The sequence below is a fragment of the Varroa jacobsoni genome, unplaced genomic scaffold, assembly GCF_002532875.2.
Source record: "Varroa jacobsoni isolate VJ856 unplaced genomic scaffold, vjacob_1.0 scaffold_1155, whole genome shotgun sequence".
NCBI classification, from domain to species: domain Eukaryota; kingdom Metazoa; phylum Arthropoda; class Arachnida; order Mesostigmata; family Varroidae; genus Varroa; species Varroa jacobsoni.
Genome location: NW_019214057.1, coordinates 151064 through 163363, shown reverse-complemented (window position 1 = coordinate 163363; position 12300 = coordinate 151064). Strand labels below are relative to the sequence as shown.

General features: G+C 37.3%; 1 protein-coding gene across 1 annotated transcript in view; it reads right to left on the bottom strand.

The window, feature by feature from the left end:
* The window catches only part of LOC111267190 (Tetratricopeptide repeat protein 2), a 38486-nt gene that overhangs the window by 1981 nt on the left and 24205 nt on the right, over positions 1 to 12300 (bottom strand). The window contains exons 8-13 of the mRNA XM_022845269.2: positions 10787 to 10967; positions 10295 to 10426; positions 6271 to 6395; positions 5998 to 6100; positions 5353 to 5459; positions 3134 to 3329 (exon numbers count right to left, since the gene is read on the bottom strand). Of these exons, the coding sequence (XP_022701004.1) occupies positions 3134 to 3329; positions 5353 to 5459; positions 5998 to 6100; positions 6271 to 6395; positions 10295 to 10426; positions 10787 to 10967 (844 nt within the window). The remainder of the gene's footprint in view (positions 1 to 3133; positions 3330 to 5352; positions 5460 to 5997; positions 6101 to 6270; positions 6396 to 10294; positions 10427 to 10786; positions 10968 to 12300) is intronic.

Sequence of the window (12300 nt, the reverse complement as noted above, 5' to 3'; positions counted from 1 at the left end):
TGCTGTTAGCGCGATTTAATTCACTACTCGCGTAACTCTTGGCCAATGCGTGAAGCGCTTTTTTTAAAACAGACGTGGAACATCAGAACTTGGGACCTCAGTACAGCAAATAGTACGCTGTGACTGGCGTTACGCAAGAGACAATAATAACCGACCATCACGTTGATTCGATTTCACTACAGATCGTGCCTGCCGATATGTCAAGGATATGGATAGACAACATTTTCGGGACCTTTGACAATGGTATGAGCAGCCTATAAAGATACCTCTTGAGAGAAAGTTAAAAGTAGTCTATAAGAGCTTCTTTGACTCATGAACATTTCCAAAGTCTAATATAGTATAGTGTTGGGTCAGACGAATTGATAAATAATTGCATCAGCTTATTACCGGAAGAGTAGTCATCCTTGGGGAGCATTATTTAAGCACATGATTAAAACATGAATAAGTGAAGTACCGAGGGACAAAACCACGGTATAGAAAACTAAACGGCTCGAACAAAGTTACTCTCACAAGCTGTCGCCTTTATCAAACAAGCAACCTCCCGCTCAGATATTTTTTGAATTGTCGTTCGCACGCAGCGTGATTGCTTCAACTATTTGAGAGTTCTGCATACGGCGATAGAATCCCGAAGTACAGTGCCGAATTCTTCTCACCTTTTGCGCTTATACCTCACGAGTGAATAATTAACAAAAAAGGCTCTCATTCGGCCTCTGGCTCGAGACGTACAACTCATTGCGAAGGTTGGCGCTGTACTCATGCAGGAGCGCCTACCGGCCCCACTTTTCCGCAGCTCATTCACAGTCGTATGTTACAGTAGTATGTAAGGCTAAGGTCGTCTATGCATCTCTAAGACTGCTCTGATCGGTAGTGTTGTCACAAGAATTGGCGCCCGTCCTGAGTTTTCTTATATAAGCAAGAATTACAACCACATTTCGCATTTACCGATGCGGCGAACGAGCCCAGCCTTATGCTGTACTGAGGCCCTTGGAGTCAGGCTGTAGTGTCCCTACAGCATCACGGCCTAGTATTTCCGTCGTGGTCTTCAGAGGCGCACGTCAACGAAGTATATAATGCACTACATTATACCTGCATAGGTTCTCAATTTTGGGCAGACACGCGAGCAACACAGACATTCAAACTAACCTAGTTACTACATAAAAAGATACTGGAACGTTATACATTGTCTTAAAAACTATACGTACTCATATGGCTCAGCAATTAGTTTAAACATTTTAAGAAGGGTAATGGAAATTATCGGGAAAACTTATCGTGCATTATATTGTCATCTAGATACGCAGAAGCCGAAAGGCGCATCATTCGTCCAATTTAGCGGCTTCTAATCCTACAACCCGCTGGACGTGTTGAAGCACACGTCACGAAAACAAGACCGTTAAGTATGCCACGGCACGTCGCGGGCCCAAAAAAACGAAGAAGGTGCATAAAGATTACGTTTTTAATATACTGTGCTTGCGAACGACGAAGCCAGATACCAAATAACATCTAAGTATCCACAAGGATCCGAAGATCTGCTTTAGACTACACCAATGTCGATAAAATTAGGGCTACAGTTTATTTTTTAGATATTGTTCATTTGCTGTACCTGAGGGATCCTTTTATACAACAACTCCCAATCGAGAGCTGCTGAAGATGTCGACACTTTGTGATCAAGTGTACATTCAGATCAGACTTTTGTGTGCGCGAGCTACGCTTCCGCCGCCTAAAAAAAGAATCCCTTATCCTTATCCCTATCCGTTCAAAGTGCTAAAACGAATAGTTGCCTATATAGCTCGAATACACGCAAAGGATAAGGTCAACACTGTCCCAAAACATAGCCAAGTCATATGTACCAGCCAAACTGCTCTTTACATTTAAGCTATTAGAGAAAACTCATTCTAGCTTTTTTAACTAACACTTTGATTACAGAGACAAGTTCAGACTCTTCAGGAGGCAACCCGTCCAAGAGCAGGCGCCTTTTTGAAAGCAATTCCGCTAACCCTTACGGCGGCCTGCGTCGAGGACACCAGCTTACTTAAGCATGAATCTACGCCTGGATTTTCGCTCAATAGTGGACTAAACACGTCACTGCTTCAGCGAAGTAGACGAACGCGGTCAACAAGGCCTGTAGCACCACTTTAGTTCCATGAATAGAGCTTCCGACCGATTTAGTAAAGCCGGCAACTTTTTACTCAAACAACTTTCACAACATGACAGGTGTTTTAGGACTGTAGCAGTATCTAGCTACTTCTGTGTTCGCTTAGATCTTAATGTTTCTAGATGATGTTGTATATGCATAGTTGTCATAAATTTCTAAACATATCCTGCAGTAAAACAAAGATAGTTAAAAATCACAAAATGACGCTTTGAAAGCATCATATAAGATAATCAATAAAAATATAGCGCAAACTCACATTTCACATAAAAGTGAAGCATCAGCTTGTTACAACTCGTTGTATTTATAGGGTATTTGAAAGGCAAAATAAAGCCGTGTCTTTTGCCCGGTGCCCGTTTTGCCGATTCATTCTCTGATCTTTTTTTATTTCTCTCGCTTTGAGAAAATGGCGAACGCTGCTACATGTTGCTGCTTACACCGTTCGCTGTCCAATTATTACTCGATCAAGGTATTTTCTACTTTACGGCTAATGTGCAACCAGCCTCTATTTCAAACAAATAGCTCCAGAGCGGTTCGCGTTACTAACGCACCTCCCGTTTTAGTAATGTAATAGACGAACCATACCCGAATTCGATGTTAAAAGCCCTAGAAGAAATCACTTTGGAAGAACCGGTGACCTGGTCTAGAATCCTACGAAGCCTGCGCTTAATTTTTTATAATGTTGCTTCACTTAGTCGTAGGAGTACTGCATATGATTATAAAGGATCGCAAAGATACGTAAGCCAATAAAATAATGTCATTTACAATAAAAAGATACATTTTCAATCCACAATAAAATTGTTGCACAAAAAAATGCAGCAAATCTCAGAAAAAAAGAAATTATAATGTGAACGGTGATATGAGCTTACATAAACAATTAAAAACTGTGTTGATCCCACAAACGCTACTTTGAATCTAGAATAATAGCGGTTGAAGTTGTCGCCGAGTAAAACTAAAATAAAAGTATTCTGGTAAAAATGGTACCTGGAAGGGGTCTACATTAGGAGTAAAGCCATGTCCTCCATCGCAAACATCATCGTCCATGTCGGCTCCGTTGTCATAACGTGACTTCTTTCGGGGATCCGACAGTATTCCGTAGGCCTCGCCTAATTCCTTGAACTTTTTTTCTTGGTCACGTTTCTCACTTTCAGAAGCATGAGCGTGTCTATCTGGGTGATGCCTACGATTCAAAGACACGACAGTTTGTTATATGGCTGCTGGCGGACAGAAAGTTTGTTTTGAAACTTAATAGGTCTTAGTATCACGTATGTAACAAAACAGCCAATAGTTATTATCATCATCGTAATATAAACAAAAATCGTTGAGTAGGTAGATTTTCCCAGGTTAGTTTCGCACATCTTTACAAAGGCTGTTAAGCAGGAAACCGTTTTGGGCCGAGTTCCCTTTTTGATGTATGGTAATCATCTCTTGCATCTCGGAACGTCTTCACCGTTCTTATTATCCAAACATCTGTACTTTTCACGCGTTACTTAAAATCAACTCATCGCTATCGAATCTTAGCAAATTTAGCCTCACGAATTGAAACCCGTACATTTCTTAGGTTATAGTCTTAGCTGTTCTGAAACGGTAGCAGAAACCCCTCTGTCCGCATCCTTCTCGGATCAGTCTTTACTGTAGACGGATACACCAGTTCTTTTTGGCCTCGTGCTTCTATCTAACCTATCGTCAGATTATTTACACATATAGGCCTGGTGGCACTCATCAGTTCAATATTTAAGATGAGGCTTACTGGTTTTTCAGCACAAGTTCTGCCTTAAGCTTAGATGTTGTCATTTTTCTGTATCACATCCTTCAGTATAACTGTCTGGGGTGAAGGGCATAACTTTTCTATTGAAATCCATATAAAGTTCTATCTGAGCCCTCTGCCTACTTTATCAAATCTGAACAGTAGATTGAAAATGCCAACATTTAGACCTCAAACTTCTCAGCATTAGTACCCCGCAATGTGCAATGATGCTTATGAAACGATAGTGACCGGTTTGTTATATCATATAGGTGCAAAGTGTAATAACATTTATGTTGGTCAAACGTAAGTGCATAGAGAACTGAAATACCTCAAATAATCGCTAAGCCCTAACTGGAATCGGCCCCCTAAGTTCATGATTGTCACACCAGCGCGCTCCTCCCAGTCATCGCAGAGTTAAAGCAAATAATGAAGGGTTTTAAAGAAACTTATAGCTTTAAATTTCCCTTTAAACCCACCAAAAACGGTATTAGTAGTTAGTTCTTACTATATGATTAATCATTTTTTCTTACCCTTCTTATATACTCAATCTATTTGATAGGTAGTCGAAGTCTTGGTTTCATACTAGGATCTACTGATATAATGGATATAGATCTGGCATCATTGATACACGAATTCCATTATTTTAGGTTTCTATTAATAATAATCTTGTATTTAGTAATAGTCTGTATAAAATTTACAGACTTTAGTAGATCAAAGATAACCACTAAATCTGGAACCTTTTATAGAGGCACCATGTTTGAATGTACAATGCGGCAGGTAAACCTGACCATTTCGAAATTGAAAATTTTGCCATAAAATCCTTCGTCAACCGTCATTAACATAGTGTAACATAAAGAAATCATATTGTAGCAACATATTGTCATCATATTGTCGCGACGTTCTTGGCCAAGTCAAGGACATCGCGTTTTAAACCGACATGAAGACAGATATCTAAAAACTGAACACGGCATTTTCGCTAAATTGCAATTTACACACAAAACTAAGCAGATGCGCATTGAAGATAATAAAATTAAGAAAATACTTTGCTACCCTGCCTTTTTATTTACTTTTTAATACGAAACATTTGCTCATCTTTAATTTTTCCCTGGCGAAATTCGCCCTGTTGATATGATGTCCATCGGAAGAACGTTTAGTGTTTCGTCTACGAATTTCACTGGGGCTAGAAACAAATTTTCTATTTGTGATCACAGGTTAAAATGAAAATATGTTATGCGGTGGCATGCCTTAAGTAAACGAAAAGCTCGTGAAATATGTATCGGGCATTCTATTAAATTTTATTTAAAGAAATTGTTGTTGTACTAATGTATATTATAATATAATAAACAAAATATGAAATACAGTGCAAAAAAAACAATGGGTTGGTAATGGGCAACGTAAACAAATAAATAGAGACACTGGGACATTAGGCAGGAAGTAGTCTCATTTTAAAACATACTTGAGAGCTGCCTTTTTGTATGCTTTCTTGATATCATCCTGGCTGGCGTTTTTGCTGATTCCAAGGATCTTATAATAGTCCTTACGCTTCGACTTCCGCAATTCGAGCTAGCACCAACGCAGAAATTTGTTAGTTCTTTATATAAACAAACAGTTTTTAACTCTTTACATGCATTAAATGTCAATGTATAAGGTCATTCCTGCTATTTTTTGAAACTTTAAAGCCTCCTTTCAAGCTTGGATTCGCCTAGTTGATGTTTTTAAAAGTAACCTTCCACGCTTTTTTCTTTCTATAGAAATGGACATAGATACTTGAATGTATTTTAAAATTGTGTAAATATAGAACAAACAGACGATTAGCTCAGAGAATATCAAACTCCGATCCAAATCTTGAATCGCCAATCTTCTATTTTCAGTTTTGAAACATAGATTACGATCGACATACGTGTGCACAAAATGTACGAAAATTGCACGAAGAGCCTCCATCAGAATCATTAATTCAATACATATCACCTTTGCAATGTAATTGCAATATCTCTATGTATCAAGTTCTAATACTAAGTTGCTTTTTTAAAAAGTAGCAAATTTTTGCATATAAATAACAAGGAGTACTAGTGAATATTTGATCGCAGCTAAAGTATGTTACCTTGGCATTGTCAAGCAGCCGTTTATTATCACGAGATTTATCTTGTTGGTAAACGTGTTCTAGGTCGCGTACAGCTTCCTCGTACATTTCCATATCTTGATAACTGGAATTTCATATTTCACAATAAAACTCAATGGCACATACGTTGGAACTTTTATTAATATGCCTTGAGCGCGTACGGGTTATCGAATTCTGTCAGCATATGATTACGAACTTTGGAGAGATTTCAAGTGAAATGAAGTAAATAAGCTACGTGGCAAAAGTTTATCTTACCACTGGGCGCGTCGGATGTAGGCTCTTGTATAGTAAGCGTCAAGTTCGATGGCCTTGTTAAAATCTGCTAAGGCATCATTATGACGATCAAGACGTAAACAGCATTGTGCACGATTACAGTGCAACTGAAATTACAAATAGTAGATAAAATAGATCAATAAAAGCTTGACATTTATACATGATATTTAGTCGATGAAGAATACATTGTGTTCAACTCATGTTATTATGAGGGCTTTTGCAGACAACATACAGGATAGCAAAGTATTATAGTTCTAAGCTAAATGTTATTCAAATTCGTCGCTTTAAAACCTACATCCGATCAGTTCTGACCGTTTACAACGGTTACACGTATGTGAATGTGTGCGTGTCTGTATTCGCGTAAAATGCGTGTGTATGTGTGAGTCCACGTAAAAATTAGGTAACCGAAGAAAGCGGAAGGCTGTCCTTCAGAGCAGAAGGTCTAAAGTGTCAATTAATGTACGTGGAATAAAAAACAATGCCGCAATTAAAAGTGTGAGACATCAACATCGTAACGATCGTTGGTTAATGATCGAAAGCACGCTTCACAGCTGATGGGGTCCGACAGAATCCAGTTGCGTGTGTTCCGTACCAACTGAGAAGTGGCGAATGGAAGCAGATAAATTCGTAACAGGAAGGGCTCGAGGAGCACCTTTATTTATTCATCGAGATTTGTGTAGACGTTCGAACAGAACTTATCGTCTACAATATACTAAAGCGATAACATCTAATAAGTTAACCATAATACTTTGATTGCATGGCTAATATTTGCTTGATGAGTAAATAAATTTGTTTAGAAGGATATGTTAGGCAAAACAGCACAGCTACAACCCTACAAGAATAGCATGCAACACTGTTTTAAACTGACGTAATTCGGTGACCTGCTAAAACGTTTCCTACCACCTGTAGCTTAGATAGCTAGCATGGGAAACCTGGTTCTCTGATTAGTCGCTAATCAAACCGACAGGTTCAAGTGTAGTCTAAAAGGTTAATTTGCGACCATAAGAACGCGCGGGCTTTTTTAAAATCGTCAGAGCAGAATAGCCTTTGATAGATAGATAATGGTGGTGTTACTGCCATTCCCTGACCCTGTTCAGCCAAGACCTTCATACCAAGGCCTTTGCCCAGTGGTTGCTATACGCTTACTACTACAAACAACACGATAAATCGGAACAAGATTAGTAACAATGCGGCTGTATAAAGGTTTCGCCTTATATAATACTCAGCGGCTAAAAACAAGAACTGACTTTTCTATGGTCAATATTGCATTTAGTTTTAAGACTATTACACTTGACAAACAAGAAAAACACTGGTTGTATCAAGCAAATTTATCTATATAAATGATTAGCTATAAATTATTTATTAAGTAGATATACTAAAATGTATTTAGAATTTGTGTATTTATGTATATATTTCGGTATATATGACTAAAATGGACGTTGCATTTTTCCCGGATAGTGTGCACTTTGAATTTTATATTCGAGGAGTTATCAATACAAAGATTCTTATTTACTCTACGCACGGAGATAAATAGCTAACTGTCTTTAACCCGATAACTTCACTTGAATGTAGGCAAACAAAGAATTTCCTGACAAACGATTTGCAGATCCGATGCTTTAAAGTAAATTTCTCGCAGTCTGCCTGATCAGTACGACACAACTTGCAAAGAACACGAACTCATAAAAAAAAAAGCATAAACTCAAAGGAGCTTCGTATGTCCATAAAGGTATAGAACTTTGGTATAAAACAGAGAAATCTTGCAGAATAGCCCTTAAAATTCACGGTATGATTCCTCAAGCCCCTTCTCTTTTTATAATCACATGATTATATTGTGTATTTCGCTATCAATACCACGTCACTCCTTGAAGGTTTAGATTTTTTATAATCTACATGTACAGATAATTATTTTGTTTCTACAGAGCCTAAGGACATTCTTAAGTCAAGATTTAGTATGTAACACAAGGTGTACCCCTGGCACTGTGCAACAACATCTGATGTTTTTTGTTCACATGTAAGCGATGAGGCATATGAACTTCTTCTCGCGGCAAATCAGAATTTCACGGCATTTTCGTTTTTTTTTTTCATTGTTAATTCAGTGCGTCTGCAAAAACAGCAGTGACAATCAACGCGGATTCTTTGATCACTCCGGAAAAAACCGTTACTGCGAGTCAACCACATCCATATGACAAAACGTGCAGCAGTAAGATAGACAAAATAGCACAGCTTTGCCCGCTAAATCGTTAGCATCCTTTCTTTAACGGTAGGAAGTACCGACAGACATCTCCTTTTTCAATATTTTAGCGTGTTCCATAACTGGTTAGTCCAGCAGCTAAAAGCTAATATACATCGTAACAAAACACGAGAAGAGCAGCAATTTTTTTTTCTATCTTGTTCTTCTGCATTCGTAACATACAGGTGTTCGCAAATTAAAATGTAATATCTGGAATAAGCAGTATTGTCAATCAAATTGGTGTATATAATATAAAATTTGTGACAAGAAAATCTTTTTTAATTTGAGTAAGGAAGGAATTGATAGAAATATATATTGGGTTATCGAAAAGGTATTTTCTAGCTAAATGCTTTAAAGTCACGTGTCTTAGGTAATTGATTCGCGCCGGGTAGCCTCGGCATCATTCGCAAGCTAAAATTCAATAGCAGATGTGTTGAATTTTTTGGGACACCTTTGTACAGAATTTACAGAATCTGGAATTTCTGCGAAAATTTACTATTTGCAGAATTTTAGTACAATGAAGGCTCAAATACATTCTAGGCCCATAAAAAGGCGTGGTATTAACAAATATTAAGAGAACTTAGATGGGAAATTTAGTGCATTCGCCGAATAGACTGTTATGTTCTCTGCAAACTTCTTTAATACATTTAGTTTAATTTTAATGGAGGAAAGCAAAAAGCGTTTGCCACAATTTTTCGCCCAGAAACCACAGAAACTCCATAATGATCGGATTATGATGTTACTACAAAAATGGCTAAAAGTCATCGATTAAATGGCGCATATATAGTTTAGCAATATTAAAAATATAAAAAAAAATACTTGTTTCTACTTTAGCTTTAATAAGGCAATTTGTCAACAACTCAATATATATATGTGTATATCACATTCCAAAAATTATGTAAATTTATGCAGTACTGTCCACGGCCTGAACAATATTTATCAATGACTGGCATTCGGAGTAGATATAGTTTTCACATCCATTAGTAAAAATTACAAATCTTAGCCTACACGCTTGGCAAGATTAACATATTTGGAACAGCAGGTTAAGAATTAACTGTAGATCTAAGAGCGTTTTAATTGCACAGAAATAATGAACAATGGTGTTTTGTATAAAATAGAAAACAGTAACATTAAAAATAAAAAAAAAGACCATATAATAGTAATAATAACAGGCCTCACAGTCTATATATTTTACTTTTGTGTCTGTTTATCTACTTATCCTTTCTCCGCATTCGCACACCTGTTTCACTTGAGAAGGCCCCTTCTTCACAAAAAAAAAGGCCTCTTGCCAGCACCTGTTGCCTGTGAACGAAAGTAAGTGTGACCGCTCCTATTGTTCAAATATCGGCTCTTTACGTGAAAAAAAGAACTAAGAAGCTCCTGCAGCAAACGGAAAGGAATAATGCTAGAGAAGTAAAGAAAAGCATAGCTCTTGTACTTCTCCATTTGAGAAAATATAAAAAAAAATAGCTAGAATGCACTTGTTGAGTTTAAATTTTAACATTTCGTACCTCCAGTCAATAAGCCAGGTAAATTCACATGAAAGAGTTAGTTTAGTTAATACGAATCATTTCAATGTGGTTCAATAAATAAGTTTGTAAATCCTATATTATAGTGTGATGCATGCGTGTTGAACAATCTAAGTAAACGGATAAATAGCTACATTTTAATCACAAATATAATGCTCTTAGGGAAAACTTTTGTAATACTACGAAACGGCTAAGCAACATTTCGAGCACTCCAACGAACAGGCATCATATCAATTAGGACTTGTACCTTAGCATTGGTAGACTTGTTCAAAGGATCGATGGCAAGAGCTGCAGTGTAGACCGCGTGGGCATCTTGAAACGATCCTTTCGAAAATAGTTCATTACCCCTTTCTTTTTCTGCGCGAAGATTCTTGCATTGCTGCGAACAGAAATCTACAATTACATTGGAAAGCCAACAACTTCATTAATTAATTACATTTATTTTAAGAAATTAATTTTTTAGCACACATTCATCAGCAATTCTTTAGTGAGGTTAGCCTCGTTTCTAAATAATAATAAAATAGAATCGAATAAAAAGCCTCAAAAACTTCGCTAAAAATGAAATTAAACACTAATTACAATCAGAATTTATGAGCTCTCGTTCAAGGATTACCCGCAAATATAGTTCTTTGTAAATTTTGTTAGCATTTACTATTGGTTTTCGTTCTTCATGTTTGAGCGGGTTCAGCTGATTGGTACCAGCCCTGATACAATGCACAATTGTTTTATTTGTGCATACCTTGAAGGCCCGCGCAGCTTTTGAGTGGTCAGGAGCTAATCGCATAACTTGCTGGAAATGTTGTAAGGCTTTATCAACGTTATCTTCGTAGTAAAGTACTAGACCACGAACAAAATACGCGTCCGCGTTTGAATTATCAAGCCGAATTAAATCCAGCGCAACATCCCTCGCCTCTAGTAGCCTGAAATTTCAGTAGAAAAATTGAACCGAGCATGCAGTTGCTTGAAATCATTTTAATACTGAAATATCTTTCCCAATAGATTAATTCTATGGGCACCCTTTTTCTTAATATTAAATCTGTGTATCCCAATAAAAATTGTATTGTTTTAGAAAATTGCACATCTACCAAATCGCACCAAGACGGGTATACAGTGATATATTAACACGCTATAGGCTTTCAGTGACAGTGATGGTACTAAAAGATTGCAGCTTCGAAAAAAAAATCAGTACATGCACGCATTGTCTGTACGACGTTCACAAGCTGCATGAACAATTGATGATCTAAACTAAACATCGGATATTAGTATGCTCATATAATCTTTGAGTATTCATTTTGTCTTACGACAGTGAGCTAAAAAGAATGATACTATACTTTTTACTTAAAACCTCTCAGAACAATTTAGAAGGGCGATTCGAATTTCACCTTAATACGCTTATGCCTTCTACGAACGAAGCACACAAAAGTTACTTTGTTGTTCTTAATTGATTCTCATAAAAAGAATGCGTTGCTCAAAATGTATATGGAGATAGAAACGGTTTGCATGCAGAAATTCCTTAAATAACCAAACACTGTAAATACAGCATACGAAATGGTTGCAAAACCTGTTACAGTCACTGCGACCACAATGTAATAGAATATAAATATTGCTATTACGTAGCCATTTACTACATAATTTCAAAAAAGGACAACTTCGTGACCCGCCCGAGATTGACATGGATGTTGTTAATGTGAGCGCTACGCATGCCCATACAAAGTGTTACGTAACTTGAATCAAAAATCACTTGAAAAAATCACTATACGAGACACGAATATACGACGATATACGAATAAAATCACTCAGTGGATAAACTTTTTTACGTCCGGTAGTTTTACTAAAGATTGCTTCAGACGACTGGTTAAGCCCGACACAAAGTGTCTACGTTAGATCTCAAACCTGGAACATCTCATGGCATCATAGCACCATGACGGGGGGTTTGTTATGGCAGTTACGGCGCATAGATACGGCTTGTTTACTTGATCTGAGTTCAGCAAACCCTCCTATGGAAGGATGAAAAGCAAGAAAACTATTACAAAAAAAACTCTCATTTGCTCCACTATAAGATCAGAAACCGCTGTGACATTATTGTGCCAGTGACAGACCCCCCCCCCCCCCGCTTCTTGACATACTCGAAATCTTTGCGCATTAAAGCAACTACAAAAAGAAGAAATTCTGTTACTATAGTATTCGTAGTAACATCGATCTCCATAAAAGATAACATAAATGTTGCTGATAACCATGCATACAATTATAAAC